Raw genomic sequence first — 19,961 nt, forward strand, 5'->3', positions numbered from 1 at the left:
AATTAATTTTTCTCTCTCTCTCTCTCTCTCTCTTTTTTTTGCGGAAACCCTATACGTTATTAACTTGATATCTTTTGTTTATTTATGTGTAGAAAATCAATATTCTTATGTAGCAAAGAATTGTATACGTTTTATGTATATTTGTTTTAAAGGAAGAATCTTGAAATTACTCGTAGAATTCGTAGCTTAAACGTATTTTATAACTGAGATGTTCTATATAAGATCCAATAATTTAAATTGAGAAAAGGAGAGGGAAAAAATGAGTGATAGATTATTATATATTAATTTACGAAAACTGCACGAAATCTAAAGAGATATAAAAAATCCACCACTATTTTCTTGAGCAAATCGAAACGTTCGAATAATCTTTGGTCGTACTTTAACGGCCTGCGCAGAAAATTCTCGATATGGTGCGCTTCCAAAATGTTCTTTTTATGACACCGTCTATCAAGGCTCAGCTGGATACACCGAGGGTTGTCCTCCTTTCTCTGACCATGACCCACCCCGGTAGCCCCTGGCTAGATAGTAGCTCTCAGCCCCGTTTCAATGCTCTCCCCCGCGTTCGTAACTCTATCCTGACATGCGCAATGCGTTCTCACCACAGAACGTGTGTGCGTGTGCACGTACAAGGATGCCTTATATTCACTCGCCAATTTTGCGCGCAGTATGTAACAGGTGGATGACGTCAGCTAGATTAGGTATCTCCCTACCAAGCGTCGTTGACAAATTTTTTTTTTATTTATTTTATTTTTATTCATTTTATTTTACCAAGAAGTGTACATATTCTTTAGTGCGAAATCGAACTGAACATCAAACATGTATCTAAAAGTATTAAAAAAAAAAAACTCATAAAAACGTACACACAAATCGCATTTTAAACTTTATAGAATATCTATTTAAAATCTAAAAAAAATTGTTATATAAAAAAGAAAAGTACAAGTTTGCAATGTTTGCGAACTTTAATGCTACATTGAAAATTGTACATAATTACTTAACTATCTCTCTAATTCAGGTGTTAGACATGAATTAAGTAACCTTTTAGATTTTCTCACAATATCCTACATTGCATTAATATTAATTAATTCTATTATTATCAGTCTATATCGAGCGGAATTTCGAGAAACAGACGGCAAATAGTTACATTAATTAATTAAATTCGACGAGAATCGGAGTGTCCAAGTTCTACTATGAGATAAATGAGTATGAGAATGAGAACAAATATACACACAGACACAGATTCACATACACACGAGAAAGAGAGTTTATTCAGGCACGAAGCATACCGTGGTGTAGGATGCACGTTGACAGTGAAAGTTCCAAAGACGGATCCACTCCAGCTTCAGCAAACCGCTGCTTCTGATGACGCTAGCTCTCCCTTATGTCTGCCCATTCTACTCCTTCTCTCTCTCTCTCTCTCTCTCTCTCTCGAGCGATTCGTGCGATCCGCCTGGCTTCAGTCGAAGGTGAACCGTCAGTGTTGCGACTTTGACGCTCGTGTGCCCATTATAGTTTCCAATTCCGTCAACATTATTGCGTCAATGAATCTCGAATGATCGATATCTCGCGGGTGATAGTGCGTGTATGTATACGCGATCAATTACAAAATTGTGCACACCTCACAGTGTAATCCTGCGCGCGTTTGCATTATCGCGTAATAATAATTTCCGAGGAAAAAGTAATTTAAAAAAATTCCACGCGACTGATTCTCAAAGAAAATAATATATAACAAAATAATATAATCAATTCCAAATAGATTAACAAAATTTTAATTTAATAGAAACATAGCTGTAAAAACGTATATAAGGTTGAAACTTGCGGTTAATAATAATCTTTTTTAAATAATAATTTTTTACCGAATTGATTTTACGTAATTATTACGTCATTTCATTTCAAACTAATCGAAAAATGTACTTTAAAGAATCTTTCATTTTTATGGAATATCCAACAAATATTTCATAAACATTTCGAAAAAAAATTGTTTAAAGATAATTTAAAATTGGCTTTAAAAAATTTTGCAAATCGATTATCGCGTCATTAATCAATTCCAGTTTGCGCAGAGCAAATTTTATGCGAAGAGCAACGCCGATTGTTGTTGGTTGAGAAACCGTCGTTGGAGCCATTCTTTCGCGCGTGTCTGCCGAGAACGCACGTGCGTGTGTTAATGCATCACACCCCCACTAATGGACACATACACACTGCAACACGATGATGCAGCGGCAGCTGCTGCTTCGGTTAGAATCTTTGGACTGACCTGCATATCCTAAAGAAAGAGCACTCGCCCGTTTGCTGTTCTTTCATCCATTTCTGTTTCATTTTGCGTTCATTTCCGTTTCGATTGACATTTGATACACGATTAGAGTGAAAATCATAATTTATCTAACTTGCATTACTTTCGAATCTCTCTTAAATCTTTACACTTTTGTTAAATATACACTTACACGTTGGCGAAAATTATAATATTATTCAGTTTTTTATTTTGCAAGAAGAACGATAGAAGATCAATGAAATAAAATAATAAAATGGGAAAGTATAAAGAAAAATAAAGAGGACGATACGGATAGATGAGCACATACCAGATACAATTACAGTACAGTTTTATGTGTGTGTTAATCGTCTTTTTCGATAATTAAAAAAAAAATACTTAATTTTTAATAGAAAATGATTCTAATAATCAACTTCTACGTGCGAATCGATTGCATCATATAAATAAAAATGAATATATTATGTGAAGTAACGAAAAGTAATAAGAAAAATAATACAACAAAATGTACGCAATAAAAACATAATTTTTTGCAGATAATTTTTTGTAAAAAATATATTGGAAAAAACAGATAGGAAAAAAACAATACAAATCCAAACGAGTGGTAAGGATGTAGTAGCAGTCATAAATGGAAAAGTAGAGCGAAGAAAGATGCTGACCCCGGTACTTTCCTTATATTCTATCTTACACAACTTCCAAGGAGAGATCGCGGTCAAATCTACTTGCTATCATTATACCGTTATTCTAAAATAGTGCAAGTGTTCTCTTGCCTTTTATTTCTTGCTATTTTTTTTTATATATCCATCTGTCAATCAAACCATATATTTATTTATTTTTTTTTTCTTATTATTATTATTATTATTATTATCATAATTCTCTTTCGCTTACACATTTAGTCTTCATTTTATTACTTTAAAAGTTTTATTTATTACATTCACATGAGAAACCAATATAATAATTTATGACAATTTTACGTATAAGTTTTCAATTATCTCTAAACATTTTTTCAGAATGTTTATAGTATATAAATTATGCATGGTATTCCATATAATAATCGAAGATTCTTTAAAGTACAGATTTTTTGACCGATTTGATATGGAGTTTTTAAATTGATTTGATAAAAAATTCAAGAAAGATTATTATATTAATTACCGTGAATTTCAACCTTACATATTCTTATAACTATATGTTCTTAATTAAAGTTTAAATTAAAATTGTGCAAAATCTTGTTAAAAATTTATTTGAAATTAATTATATTATTTTGTTGTATATCATTGTTATCTTTCTTGAGAATTATAATCGCATAAAATTATCGTATATAATTTTTAATTACTTTTTATTCGAAAATTGTTAATATATTGACACATCCATTTGTAAAGAAATTTAATTAAAATATTTAATTAAATATTTAATTAAAACATTGACCTTAAATTAGATAAAAATATGTGGTTGATAATATATCTGCTGGTTTCGAGATATTTATTTTTTAAATCATAATAAAACGCTGAACATGGCACAAATTTGTTATATTGCTAAAAATTTTTTAATAATATAATATATTAAATTAATATATACATACATTTTCAAGCACACTCGCTCTCAGAAATATCTTAATATATAAATTTCTTAATAAAATTCCACAATTGAAGCTCGTGTAAGAGCATATTTGGAAAAATAATATAAATAAGATTATATATATGTATCTCACATTACTTAAATATAATATATATGCACATAAAATTGTATTTAATACATTTATATGCAATGAAATAAAACAATTGCTTTTTTCTAAATTGGAAAAATTTTATATTGTATTCTCTTTTTCGAAAAATTACTTACTGGCAGTTAAGCAGAAATAAGACACGTTTAATATTTTGTTTATTTCATCAAATTTTATAAATGAAAGTATAGTGGAATTCAGCATCGTGCACGCGATCTTTAATTATTCAAACCTCAAAGTTAAGTCGGGAATCTCAGCATCAATTTCGGATTCTTATTAATTATATAACAGCATGGAATGATGAGTTGTTAAACTCCCACGGCAATAATGAACATGAGTGAAATCACTTTGTGATTTCGCTGATTTTGTTATATCTCGAAAAAATTAATTGTAATTTCATTTATTTAACATCGAAATTTAAAACCTCTTTGCAACATTCGAGTGTAAATGCGAATATAAATATATATAATAGTATAAGATATTTTTCAGTTGACTTAAATTAATTCTCTCCCTTTAATGATAAATTTTGTAAATTTTAAAATCAAGCAATTATATAAAATTTGAAGCCACTGTTCTGCGAACTAAAAAAATAGCGTCAGATAATTTTTGTTCCAATTTTATTTGTATGTAATTTATATCAAATTTATCAATTATTTTATGGAATATATTATATAAATATTTATGTTTATTATTACATATTTCTTTATCTTTTTACAATTGGCATTATATACTCAGAATTTGACAAAATATTTTTATTTGATAATATTATTTAATATTTTTATTTGATTTATTTGATATTTTTATTTGATTTTTTGTACAACTTATATTATCCTTTTTTTCTACCGATCGAGTGTACATATTTACATACTAGAAAACACACTATACTCATGTCATTCTCCCATCCGCGGGAAGGCGAGGCTGCGCGAATGTGGAAGAAATTTCGGATACAAGCTCGGTTTTCAACATTCGATCCTTTTCTTCAGGATTTTACACGAAAAAAAAATGTTGATCCCGTGATCTTCGAAGGACGCAAGTAAATTCAAAGCAACAATCCATACGCAATGCATTATATTCACTTATAATTGGCTTGTAGATATCGTGAAAAGATAGTTAAGGACGATTTTCTGATCGCAAAACATTGGACTGTTTGATTGACTACTATACTAGAGAGTGAAAAGAAATATCGAAAGGTGGAGGAGAACGGTGAGATGCTGCAGACAATGCCACGGATACCAATCACGGGGATTTGCAGAAGATGGGGCAATAAATATGCCGCAAATCTTCAGGAATCTAGTCCGGAAGTATCAAGTAGCGATACATTCTCACCGAGATTTCAAGCGGATTCGGGCGCCGCAGTGCGTGAAGAAGATCTTCAACTTTGGGATTTGGATCTTCATCGTGGTCTTAGAACACAATCGGACACTAATCACTATCGTACTATTACCATCAACACCGCGGAATTAACTAATAGAGATCATTCAACCTCACCGTTCCCTGTCTCAATCCAAGGTAAATTCAAGCAATACTCATGATGATGGAATTATAATATGTATTAGTTTTTGCGTGAATAATTATTCGATATACTTTAGACATGTCTTGTAAATTTTCAAATTTTTAAATACAACAACTAAAAAGATGACTTGATTTTTATAAAAATCGCGCAAATATAAATATGTTTCTTTGTAAAACAAAGAGAGAGGATTCAATATAATTTAATAATAATGTTAAATATTTCTCTCAAGCATTTTGCTTATCAATTATTACTATATTGGGAAATATGTATAAGTTTAGAACATCTCATCTTATAATTGTCTCATCTTGTAATTGTCAATGTGTGTCTGTGTTTTTTATAAAAAAGGTAATTAAAGACTGTTAAAAAACTTTAATCGTTAAATTTAAAATATTTTTCGATTATAAAAAATTCCACTTTTTATATCATATATTCTTATACACTCATAAATTTTCATAAATCTTAAGTATTCTATAAGAATTTACATACTAACTTAATTAACATAACTTTTAGAAAATTTATCATACAAAGTATATCTCAAACATTAATTTATGGGAGTATAACATTATTTCTTATAAAATTTAAAGTTGGTTATACAATACATTTTATTATTCACATTATTAAAATTTTTTTGGTGAAAATGTCAATAGATTGATATGTCAAGATATTTTTAGCAGTGCTATTAAAAATAAAAAGTTTTTTACGAATTAAATTTTATGCATACAAATAAGTTTAAAAACTTGTAAATTATTTAATAGCTTCCTTATCTAACGGATATTCAATTTGAGATTCAGAGATTATTAAAATACTTGTATTAAAATTTAAAAACTATATGTCAAACTATTATATTATTACTTTTCCTCATATTTTCGTTGAAAAAAAAAAAAGTTTAATGATACAAACCTGTGGCTTTTTAATGTCATATATTAAACATAAAAGATTTTAAATTTTATACATTTTTTGCTCTTTGTACTATAATATCTCCAGAACATCATTAAAAAAATAAATTGATGCTTTGACTTTCACAAATTTGAGGAAAAAAAAAAAATAAAAAGAAAGCGTTAAATATATCGTTATTCTCCGTATTCGTCTAATATACGCGTGTTTTCAAGTAGTTCTTACACGTGAATCTGTTTTTTTTCCGCTTCGTACGGGTTTACGTCTACGTCTTCCCATTTCCTCTTTTCGCACGCTCGCTTAACCAGTCTACCATCTCCTCTGATCTCTGGAAGGAAACGAGGCAGTGTTCACTGGCCTGTTTTAGCTTTCGTCTCTCAGCACAGTGAGCTCAGTGCGATGCGGTGGGAGAAATAGAGAGGGAAAAACTCGCCATTTGTTAGGTAAGACAAGAGAACAAGGAGGACACGAGTGGCTGTGTGCGTCCGCTCGTATAGATATTCACCAAGAGAGCCAGAGTCAAGGCCGCTCACTCTGTTATGTCGTGAGAGAGAGGTACTAACCAACATGGAAACCTTGCTGAGGAACATTGAAGCCAGCAACCGTGCGTCGAGTTCGCGCATCGAATCCTCGTGGGCTTGTAGTGTAGAAACATACGCACTTGCCAATCGTATAACATGAAATCTACATTTGCATCTACTTCCTAAATATTATCTTTTTATCACTTGAAAAACGAGCGACGTTTATGATATAAAGACACACACACACACATACATAAGAAAATATGACAAATAATTCAATTAATGTTAAAATGAACAAATAATTATTATTAGATAATAATATGTTCTCTTATATATATATATGCTAATATTTCTCGAAAAATTTCATCATCTATATTCTATCTTTCATTTTACATTATTTCATAATGACAAGTTACTTGATTAATTTAAAATTAATTTTTTCTTGTTGAAAAGGAAGATCATCGTTAATCGTAACTTTTTAACTTTTAATATTATGCATCTTTATAATTGACTCCAAAGTGAAAAAAAATTCTATCGTTAAAAAATAATATACGATGCAAGTGGGATACTCTATTTATATGGATAAGAATGAACAATGCGCGCATTAAAAGAAAAGCAAGAAAAAGATACACAATTCTCATCATTTATAAATACTTATTATTTCTCTATTCTTGTCCGTGTTTTTTTAGTCTATTATTCATTATAAAGATCAAGATATTAAAAATTTCAGGTATATAACAATCATGAATCACTGAAGAATATCTGAAATATAATAATAATCTTTAAGATAGAAAAAGAAAGAGAGAGAGAGAGAGAGAGAGAGAGAGAGAGAATTTAAAGGGAGATGATCCAATGATTTAAAAAAAAAATATATAATATACTAACTGAAACACGATGCAAGAAAATAGAAAAAGTGTCACTTGTTGAATGGAAATAACTTATTCGGGGAGATATAAAATCTAATCTATAAGATATTATGAATTATATATAATTTTGATCAAATATTTGCTAATATTCATCAAATATTTTATATAAAAAATAGATAATAAAGACTATTTTGAAAATAGCACGACACGAGACTCCTCTATTCAGTTTTAGGCTGGCTTTATCATCTGTCAATTTTTATCCGCCCGCATGCAGACATTGAGCATCGAGCTCCATGATATATTGAAGTGAGTCCTCGAAGGTGGGGGAATGACCCAATTCATAGAAAAGGACACATACTTGTATGGATCGCTATCTCTGTCAGGGATTCGCTGATTGATACCATTATAGTATCATAATCAAAAACATTGACTACTCATGTACACTTCTCTCCGCATGTACTTTAAAAATTGAGAGAAAAATAAAATAATTCTTAGCCATTTGCAATTTAATTTGAATAATTTAAATTAATAAATAAAATAAAAACACTTCCCGGAAACTGCGAATCGCTTTTATCGCTAAATATCCGTTGAGAATTTTTAGTTCAGATGATATGCGCGTAAAAAGAAATAGAGAAAGAGAGAGAGAGAGATCTCAAAAATATACCTGTCTCTTTCTAATTTTGACTTCGATTCTTTATAGGATATAGTTAAGGAAAAAGATTACTCCAATATATATACTATGAAGCTCACTGGCATGTTTACATATGTATGTATATATATTTACATACATAGGTTAGCCTCTGTTATGCTCAATGCGCACATATATTTATACACATATATATATTTATGTATCGAAGAGTGTATGCGTATCTCTCTCTGTAGTATGTTCATACTTTCACCGGCCATGACTTCTAACTTGCCTACGCCTCACTCGGCGAATGGAAATAGATAAAAGAAGTAATAGAGACGCGTAATGATATCGCTATAAAGGTTATGGAAACCTGTTTGCCTATCCAGTTAGTAGGAAGGAAGAGTTGCTACATATATATTTTTTTAGATATCATAAATTGCCATTTTCGCAATAATATTTGATATCAGGTATTTTGGATGTTGCACATTACATTATATATATATATATATATATTAATTTTAATAAAGCATACATAACCTTAATTTTTTAACGTTATAAGTAGAAAATTAATATATTAATAATATAAGTGGAACGGAAAAAGAGAGGAGTGAACATATCTTTCAAAAACCAATGTCTTTAAATATAAAAAAATTAATATAATATTTTAAATATAATAACATTAATATAATATTTTTGTGTTGAAAATTTAGGAATAATTAATAATATTTAATATTTAAAAATATTGTTACATTAGTATGAATTAATACAAATTTATTTATATTATACTTATTATATTTACATATATATTTATAAAACACCTGCAAATGCTAAAAAGCCTGCAAATATTCATGAAAAATGCACATATGCTCTTGTAAACTATTTGTTTATGAACATAAAAATATTATACTAATTAACGCAATATATATAATTAATGCAATGGTTACAATTAATTTTTGCAATATTAAAAAGACAATATAAATTAATTTAAAATTTGAAAATTTATTTATTTGAAATGTTTATTAGTTATATTTTTTTCATTAGAATTATATCAGTATCAATTTCTATTTATTATATGTGAACAACAAAAACAATTAGGAAAGGATCTATTATCTAATTTATATAAAAGAGAGAAAAAAGATTTTGAGCCTATCAATAATTATCTACAACAAACATATAATACTATAATCGATTTAAATTATTTCAAAACTCAATTCAAATATATTTCAAAACTTTTGTCAATACAAATTTATATTTTATATTTCAGGTAGGGACGAACTGTCTCAATCAGGTTCAATAAACGGTTATGGAAATAATTCCGGGGGTGGTAATTGTGGTGGAGGTGGTGGTGGCAATGGAAGCGGTACTAATGAAGGATGTGATGCAAAGAAAAGGAAAGGACCCACGCCACGGCAACAGGAAGAATTGTGCCTTGTATGCGGCGATCGTGCGTCTGGTTATCACTACAATGCTCTAACGTGCGAGGGTTGCAAAGGATTTTTCAGACGCAGTATCACTAGAAACGCTGTATACCAGTGCAAGTATGGCAACGGCTGCGAAATCGACATGTATATGCGACGCAAGTGTCAGGAGTGCAGATTAAAGAAATGTTTGACGGTCGGTATGAGACCAGAATGCGTTGTGCCCGAGTATCAATGTGCGGTAAAGAGAAAGGAGAAGAAAGCACAGAAGGTAGAATGCACAACAATAAAGTATTTTATATTATACAGTGTTTCTTTTGAAGATGTTACATTATCTTTCAAATGTGGATATTTTTGTGAAGCTCTTTAAAACAGATTTTTATATATATGTTTATATTTATTAATATATATGTGTTTTATATATGTTTTTATATTTCAATCAAGAAAAAAGTTTAAATTACTTTAGAGATTACTTAAATATATTTACGTATTTAATTTCTTACATTTATAGATTCTTCTTACTGTGACATCATTACTTACATTTTTACTGTTTATTTATGTCTTTATAATGTGTTGCAGGAAAAGGACAAACCAAACAGTACGACAATGAATGGTTCACCAGGTACCGCTGGAATAGGTGATCAGATGGGCGTGAAAATCGAGCCAGCAGAAACGGAATCATTGCCTGTGTCTGGAAGTAGTGGTATTCTCACTTCTGTCAGCCCTTATACCTGTGTCAAGCCTATTAGCCCTGAACAAGAGGAACTAATAAACAGGCTTGTGGCTTTCCAATGTGAATTTGAGCAACCAAGCGAAGAGGATCTGAAAAGGATTACGGTATGTACCCTGCATCTTGTATTGAACTGTGTGTATTGTCTATATTATAAATTCTTCATTAATTATCTTCTTACATATTGCAAACTTTTTAAAAAAGATTGAATACAAAAAATCTGCAATGCAATACATGCGTTTGTTCGTACATTTATTATTTTAAATAAAAATACGTTATTATGTACATATTAATCTATAATTGGATAAATTTTACAAATTATATAAATCTTGTATACATTTTTAATTTCATGTTTTTAATGAGTGATGCAATAAGCAATTTAGCACTTAATGTAACACATTTTGTTTTTCAGAATCAACCACTGGAGGGCGAAGATCCGAGTGACTACAGTTTCAGACACATCACTGAAATTACGATTCTGACCGTGCAGTTGATCGTTGAGTTCTCGAAGAGGTTACCTGGCTTTAATGAGCTGTTGCGCGAAGATCAGATTACCCTGTTGAAAGCATGTTCCAGTGAAGTGATGATGCTACGAATGGCAAGAAAATATGATGTAGAAACTGATAGCATCATTTTTGCTAACAATCAACCATATACGCGTGACAGCTACAATGTCGCCGGAATGGGAGAAACCATCGAGGATCTTTTACGATTCTGCCGTCAAATGTACGCCATGAGAGTCAACAATGCCGAGTACGCTTTACTCACCGCTATCGTCATTTTTTCAGGTGTATATATATTATATTAAATTTTTAATATCCATAAAAGTGATGTTCATATATGATGGTGCAAAACATATTAATAATAATATCTCTTCATCTTCTTCAAAATTCTTTTCAATAATCTTTATATATATTTTTTCAACTATAAATGTAAATAATTGTCTTAGCAAAAGAGAAGAAACTTATCTTTTAGAGTTTGTTTATTTTTATTTAATTTATATAGAATATGTTGAAAGGGCTGAATATTTTTAATGAGATCATTGTTTCATATTTTCTATCAACGAAACACATATATAATAATAATGTATTTTGAATTCCAATCCCATTATTTATCATTTCATATAATTTTAATTTAATAATAATTATTGTGTTGCAGAGAGACCCAATCTGTTGGAAAGTAGAAAGGTGGAGAAGCTTCAAGAAATCTATTTGAAAACGCTGAAAGCGTACGTAGATAATCGTCGTCGGCCGAAGTCTGGTACGATCTTCGCAAAGCTTCTGTCAGTTTTAACCGAACTTAGAACCCTTGGCAATCAAAACAGTGAGATGTGCTTGAACTTGAAATTTAAGAACAAGAAGCTGCCAGTTTTCCTCGCCGAAATCTGGGACGTGGTGCCCTAGTTTCCCAGTCGCCGATTAACGGCAATTGCGCCGATCGGCTGGACAAATTTTTTGACGTCGTAATAGCAGCAGCAGCAGCAGCAGCAGCAGCAGCAGCAGCGGCAGCAGCAGCAGCAGCAGCAGCAGCAACAACGGCGTCGATGGACGCATGGACGTGGAAAACGGCCTGCGCGACTCTTGTACTAGTGCACCACTATGCCACTGCCTCACCGTCGCAAGTCAACATATTGTATCAGACGCTGTTCTAGATTCATTACGATCATTTGTTCTTTCTCGATGATCGACCACCTCTAGGTATCATCCTGGACTGATCGATCTTTATATAGTTTGTAAGGATAAGTATAAACAAGCCGGCCCTGCACCTTTCGCGTGATTCATATGTGACGCAAAAGAAGTTGTATTTTACAGATCTGGATATATGGATGTGAAACTGTGAAAAAAAGAGAGAAAAGCGTCAAAGATTTATGAAAATGATATATGAGACAAATGATGAATTCATTTAAGAGCAACATATTAATGAGGATATACACTATCAAACTGAAAAAAATATATCTGTGATAAAAGAGTTGATTCATGTAGTACTATAAAACAGAATAATCAAGGCTTTATTTATCAAAGATTCATAACATCAAATAAACGTTACGATACGATATCGAATCAGTATGATCCATAGAAACTGATCTTTGGAAAAAAATCTAGCCATTTATTTAATAAAATCTATAACTTTCATAATATTCATCTATCAAAAATATTTTAAATCGAACTGATGTCCACTTTTAGCCACAACTATATCGGTACTTTCTCTTTCTCGTGAAATCACATATTCTGTTCACGTAAAGCCACGCGAATCATGTAGGGTCGGCTTGAGAAAGAAGAAGAAGAAAAAGCCCTGCATATTGGAAACGTGCGGAAACATGTGCATTTCGAATAGGAGAGGAAGCATAAAAAATAATTATACATTGTTGTAAGAGAAAGGCAGTGGCGCGGCCCAGGCTGTGATACATAGAGAACGAGAGTACAGAGAATGAAGATATATAAAGAAAGCTACCTGCAATTTACATTTTATCGCTATGTCTCCTACCTGGATACTTCCTTACATACAATCGATATGTAAATGTAATGTATTATATGATATAAGATATATTGATATGTCAGATGAATCACATTTGTCATTAATGAGAAAGTGAATAGTGACAAATGCGCTTAATATAAGGGAGGGAAAATAGAAGGATATAGTAACAGGGTGAGAATAGGAGAATCGTGATAATGACGAAGAATAATTATTTAAGTAATCGGCGATATCGCTCGCAAAAAGAAAGTTCGAGAATTAAAATCTTTAGTCAACAGTAATATACAATATTCTCCCAAGTTTTGACCGTAAAAAGAGCAAAGATTAATAAAGCCTGTAAAGTGTTCGCTGTTGAGCAGCGTCGCACAAATGGAGCGCAAAGTTAAAGAAAGAAACGGTACATAACAATACCATAGAGTCTATATCACGCATACACATACAGCATAATATATCTTGCTAGCATAACATTGTTCATATAGAGAGAGGGAGAGAGTGCGAGGAGCATGCATGTGTGCGCGTACGTAGAAGAAAGAAAGAGAGAGAGAGAGAGAGAGAGAGACTAGAGCAAAGGCGAGAAAATTAGGGAGTCAAAGGTTGAAGAGGATCTACACCGCAGCAGGATAACGCGTCTTGGAATTCTATATATTAATATTTTTACTAATACAGATCATAAAAATGTTTAGGACGTCCCTAAAAAAAGGAGTAAAGGACTAGAAAAATGAAATTATTTTCGCGAGAAATATATTTTTTACGCAATATAACATGTTAAATGTTATAAAACAGAAACTGTTTAATATGCATTACTTTTTTTACGAAAATACAATGTTCATAAAATAAGTAATGCAGAAAGCACAGAAGAATATTTATGTCGTATATTAGTATTGTTCTTTTTTACACATACACACATCGTTCATGCTAAAATTTTAACAAAAAAATATGTTCTTAAAATATATAAAAAAAGAAATATATGTATATATGTGGGACGTCCTACAAAAATATGCGAGGAATTATAATGATATTCATGAAGAATACTGATGTCTTTTTTATGGGGCAACTGATATAAGACACTCTGATTATTCTCAAACAGAAATATGGGAATACATAATATTTTTTTTATTAAGGAAAAGATATATATATGTATATATATATTTTAAGTAAATAGAGTAAACCAATTTTAAATTCGTTTATTGAGTCGAAAATTGTACAGTGAACATATTGTAATTTATAGTTTATTACGTTTTGTTCGTGCACGCGCGTGTGTGTGTATGTATGATTATTTATTCTGTATGCTATTATCTGAAAAAAAACTGTCAATTTAAAAAAAATTAAGAATCTGAGAATCAACGAATTCAAGAAATTAAAAATTCCACAATTATTTTGAATGTTATTTATTATTTACGCTACAATTTTCGATCGAATAAATCGAAATTTAAAGTCGGCTTCCTCTATTCGTTATAAACAATCGAAGATTAAATTTTATAAGATAGTTAAGAAATGACGAATGATACATGATACGCTTGAGAAAAGTCGATCACCTTTCATTCCAAATTGATGGAAATAACGAAAGCAATCGAATGAGAGAAACTGATGTGGCGATCGATTATTTAGAAATACAATAAAATAAGAAATACAGTAAAACAGAAGTGATGAAATTTGTTGTGACTTGAATTAATTCTCGAGCGGTTGCATTTTTAAAATAATAATTAGATATCCATAAAATACTTGTTTATTATTATCATTAGTAAAATGTTTCGCATTTATTATTATGTTCTCAAAGATCTCTTGTACATATTTTTCATAGTTTAAAAATTGAAACAGTATTAGAAGATACATTAATTGCAAAAAAAAATAATCGTTAAAAATAGATTTGTCTAAATTGTTTTATTAAAATTTATCAAGATATTTTTGTCGAGATATTAATTAATCAATGTATTATATATGCTCCCGCTTGAGATTTAAATCTTCCATAAATCTTATTTCTAGATGATTTCTAGAAGAACGCGAGGCTAGTTTGGTAGTAGGTCGTAGATGAATGAGCTAGGTGACCGAGTTCTAGTGCAAAGCCTTGTGCCTTCAGCAGCGGATATCGGCTCACCACAAACAGAAAATAAAGAAAAATACGTGAAAATTAACCGTCCGTCTTAATCTTTTAATGAAAAAGAAGAAACACTTGCTAAAAATAAAAATTGTAAGTGAAATCACGCAAGTTTGGCGCATTGTTGTTGTAACGATGAAGATAGAGAAAAAAGAAAAAGAGAGAAAGAGTGAGTGAGTGAAAGGTAAAAGGCAAGATAGGTGGGAGACATAAAGAATAGACTGCGAAAGTAAATTATTAAGAATGGCTATAGTTGATAGAACATTTTGAAAAAATAATTATTAAATGCGAGGATTGTAAGATGAGAGTTAAATAAGAATTATGAAAGAAGTTCTTATAGTTTGCAGAAATCATAACAGAATATAATAACACACTTAATCTCTAATGATTAGAATTAAAGGATGAATACAGATGATGATAAAGAATTCTTGGATTCTTGGATCTTTAGATTTTTAAGGCTTCCTCTATTCTTAAGAGTTTGAATTCTCGATATACTCGAATTTTTAGATTCTTGGATTCCAAGATTCTCGGATTCTTAATCCCTCGAAAAATTAATCCTTGAATTCACAAACGTTTAATTTTGTAGTCCTTTCGATTCTTTCAAATCTGACTTTCGTAGATTCTTGATATCATAAAGTACTTAATCACATACATATATTATTATTTATGTAGTTTTATTCTATATAAAGTAAAATTATATATATATATATTTTTTTTTTTTTTCTTCTTCTTCTTCTTCTTCTTCTTCTTCTTCTTCTTCTTCTTCTTCTTCCATGTATATACTAGCAAAACTTTCATTAGAAGAGATTGAGAAGAAATAAATTAAAACAAGATAAAACTCAAGTCAAAATTTGTCTTTTATTATTTATATTTTGATATCAATTATTTTTTAATAATTTAAATAATATTGTAATAAAATTTTAAAAATAATTTATTTTCCTTATCTTACTATTTTAAAATAAACATATAAAAATAATGTTCAATATTAAAAGAATCTAGTAGATACAAGAATTCAAGAATCGAAAGAATTGATATATTTCAAGGATCTCAAATAATTATAATTAAACTAAGTAAAAGATTCTCAAACTCAAGAAATCTAAGAACTTGAAAAAAAAATTAAATATCCCAGGATTTAATAAAATAACTTCATCACTAATATAATTATCAAATTTATGAATTTAAAGAATGTTAACAATCCAAGGATATAGGAATCCAAGTTATGCGACAAGTTATATTACATAAAACACGTTCCAGCTAATCTCGCTTTACTTTCCTCGAACTTAACGATGCTTATAATACATACTGCTTAGTTGCAAAAGAAAGATTGTTAAAATCGCGTAACACGAAACACATTTAATAAAGCGATTGAAAAAAGGCATAAGAAACGACAAAAATGAACACGCAATTCTACGATCACTGCCAAGGACGTTTACCGTCTACGTCATTCTCGTCTTGTTGAGATGTTGTCATCTTTTTCGAGATTTAAGAACCGCATGTGAGACAAAAAAAAAAGCGCGATAAGGTGAAACACTTAAACGCCTGTCGGGCGATTGTTCAGAATACTGCCAAGTGTAGAATCGAGTTTCTGTGTTTTTTTAAAAACTGTAATACGTCAATATATATATATACACACATATACGCACGCGTATGTGTATATATATATATATATATATATATATATATATATATATATATGTATGTGTGTGTGTGTGTGTGTGTATATATTTATATATATATATATTTGATATGTGGATGTATTCATACATGTATATACACAAATAGGCGCTCACATTCGTAATCAGTTAAGAGCACTAAACATTTTTACGCGCGTCATATCTCTGTGTCTGTCCATCTTGTCTGTCGGAAAAGTTGTATGCGATCGAAGATCTTGTGATAACAACATGCTAAGATACTTTGAGTAGAAGTGATATAACATTTCGCAATAGGATACATTTATTTATATTACATTTCTTTACAAACTTAAAAAAATTTTTTGGAAAGTTTTTTTTCGAAAAAGACATGTAACAAATGTAATATGAAAAATGATGACTCAAAATTTCATGACTTATTAATTTGATTGACGCTATATGATTTGGTATGTTATTGTCGCAGTTTCTTCGATTTGTGATTAGGAAATGTATCTAGTATTCAAGACATCTTAGAACCCGAGAAATTTGAGATCCATGAGAGAAACTTCGGTCGCTTTTTTCGCACTACCAAAAAAAAATCTTTGCACTTGGCAAGTGTCTGTGTCACAAATTATCGGCTAGCTTCCAAGGATTATCATAAAAACGAAATTCGATGTCAGCCTTGCAAACATCATTTGTTGCTTGCATAAGAAACTCTCTTACTACTATTATTATTAACTATGACAATTACTGCTGTTACTAATATTAGATTAGTTACTAATATTATTACTTTATCGCAGATGCGCGCGGATACTGCTATACATATTATTATGATTATAATTATTATTATTATTATTATTATTATTATTATTATTATTATTATTATTATTATCATTATCATCATTATTATTATTATTGAGATACTCTATCGCTATTACACTCTACTATCATATTATTACTCTATTACCGCTATACTACTATTACTACTACTACTACTACTATTATTACTAATACTTTCATGTAAAACATTCACGTTTATACTACAGGGGGAACACAATAATACAAGTGCACGCACATAAACATTAAAAACGGTATACATGAGCGCACAGATCTTTTAGTATCTCGTTGATTCTTATTTCCTTAGATCTCCTTAACATCGTAATTTCTTGATACTAAATCTTTCTCGATATCCACTGCAAATGTCAATGATACTAGAAAACGCTTAATGCCGTACACATCCTTCGTAAATTCCTGCTGCGGAAAATTCATGATATCTCATAAACCTTTGATGCATTCTTTCATTACACTCAGAAGTGCGTTTATATTTAGTAACGTTTACGAACGTTAATTTATGTACAGAACATTTAATCACACAGACAATTGAAAAAAAAAGTTCTTCATCGGCTTTCGCATGAGTTCTATTTGCATTAGGTGCAATTTTAGTCTCTTTAGTGAAAAGTGTAAACGGAAAGAAAATTTATTGATATGGCGAGATTAAAAAAAAAATGTATGAATTTATGGTCGACTATAATTATAAATTGGTGCTTTGGAACGTATTAGACTGAATTATTGTTGTACGTTTTTAAGAAAGAAAGAAAAAAAAATAACGAAATTTTTGTCCGAATTATTTAATCGGCAAATATTATTTCTATTTGGAACTGTTTTACACATACATATATGTATACATATATATGTACACACACATACATATATACATACATACACACGTATATATATAAAAGTGACATGCGTATGTGAGAGATACATACTCTTATCGCGCGCGCACATTATTTATACATCCGCGTACGCGCGCGCGCGCACACACACCCACACACACACACACACACACACACACACTTCATATACATGCGCGCGCGCGTAGAATCGTGAAATAAATGTGTCACACACGTAAAAAAAAGATGTGCGACGGAGATTTCGTCATGTTTGAACGGTTAAAAATGAAACATGTAGTATGAATTATGAACAATGTATATACACATACTTCCAATCGGAAAGGAAACATATAGAAACTGTAAAAAGAGGATGGAATGCAAAAATTATTTGAACTGTGAAAAATCATAGGATTCGCAGATCCAAGAATCTAAGAATACAAGGATCCAAAAGATTCGAGGCTCTAATTGTTTAAAGAGTCGAGGATTTTTAATCCAAGGACTTAGAAATTCATGGACCTAATAAGTTCGCTAAACATATATACGAATATTTGTATACCTATGAATTTTAGAAAACAAGAATTTTAAAGAGGTCGAGATGGAGTTTACGGAAATTAGAAACGCAATTATCTATTTATAAAAAAAATTTATGACCTCTCCATCTAATATTCGAATCCAAGGATCCAGGTATTCATATATTCTCCATTATAGACACGCAACGATACATGTGTACATCAGTTATATTATATTCTAATGATTACTAATTAATATATAATCCTACAATAATCTTAACAATCATTAACTAAAAACGATTTAGTTAATGAATATCATTAACTAAACCTTAAGCATATAACAGTTGAATGATCTGATTGAAGAAAGAGAAGTAGCAATGTTGAATGAATGGTCGTGTGAATGGGAGAGGAAGAAAGAGAGACGAAAGAAACACAAAAATTACAATTAAGTAGCGACAGAAAATGAGAAAAACAAGAATTATGTGGGCGAAAGCTAATGACATGTTTGCCATTTAAGTCAGTGTGTATTTTTTTTCAGAAAATAAAAAATAAAATAACGCATACTGCGCTCTTCATGACATAGTTTTGGAGCAAAAATATAATTAAATGGAATTAACCAAGATTTCAAAACATTTTGATAACTCCCTTCATATATATCTTGCATTCTCTATTTAGAAATATATTAAATATAGATATAGATCGTGACTTACACATCGCAAATGCTAGATTTCACAAATATCCCATTTCATTTAAATATTACAAATATTTAGATTCCTTTTCCCTCTTTTTTTTCCTTCGATTTTATATGATAATTCATCAGATAAGTAGAGACATAATATCACGCAATTGGCTATTTAAAAAGAAAAATTTTAAAGTTCCGAACATGTGTTTTTGACAAGCATTCATGTGACATTGTATTTATATAAACACATTTTTATGTATTTCTTGTTGCACAGCTCTCAAAAAAAAAAAGAAAAAAAAAGAGGCTGTGTTCATCTTGATGCAATCTGCTGCATGCGGTAAACTGATCG

General features: G+C 30.3%; 1 protein-coding gene across 1 annotated transcript in view; it reads left to right on the top strand.

Annotated features, from left to right (window-relative positions):
- The window catches only part of LOC126854147 (ecdysone receptor), a 41,000-nt gene extending 21,488 nt beyond the window's left edge, over positions 1-19,512 (top strand). Inside the window, exons 3-6 of the mRNA XM_050600564.1 lie at positions 9,670-10,094; positions 10,403-10,660; positions 10,966-11,341; positions 11,712-19,512. Of these exons, the coding sequence (XP_050456521.1) occupies positions 9,670-10,094; positions 10,403-10,660; positions 10,966-11,341; positions 11,712-11,956 (1,304 nt within the window). The 3' untranslated portion in view covers positions 11,957-19,512. The remainder of the gene's footprint in view (positions 1-9,669; positions 10,095-10,402; positions 10,661-10,965; positions 11,342-11,711) is intronic.
- Positions 19,513-19,961: the final 449 nt, after the last annotated feature.

This window comes from Cataglyphis hispanica, chromosome 13 (genome assembly GCF_021464435.1).
Source record: "Cataglyphis hispanica isolate Lineage 1 chromosome 13, ULB_Chis1_1.0, whole genome shotgun sequence".
NCBI lineage: Eukaryota > Metazoa > Arthropoda > Insecta > Hymenoptera > Formicidae > Cataglyphis > Cataglyphis hispanica.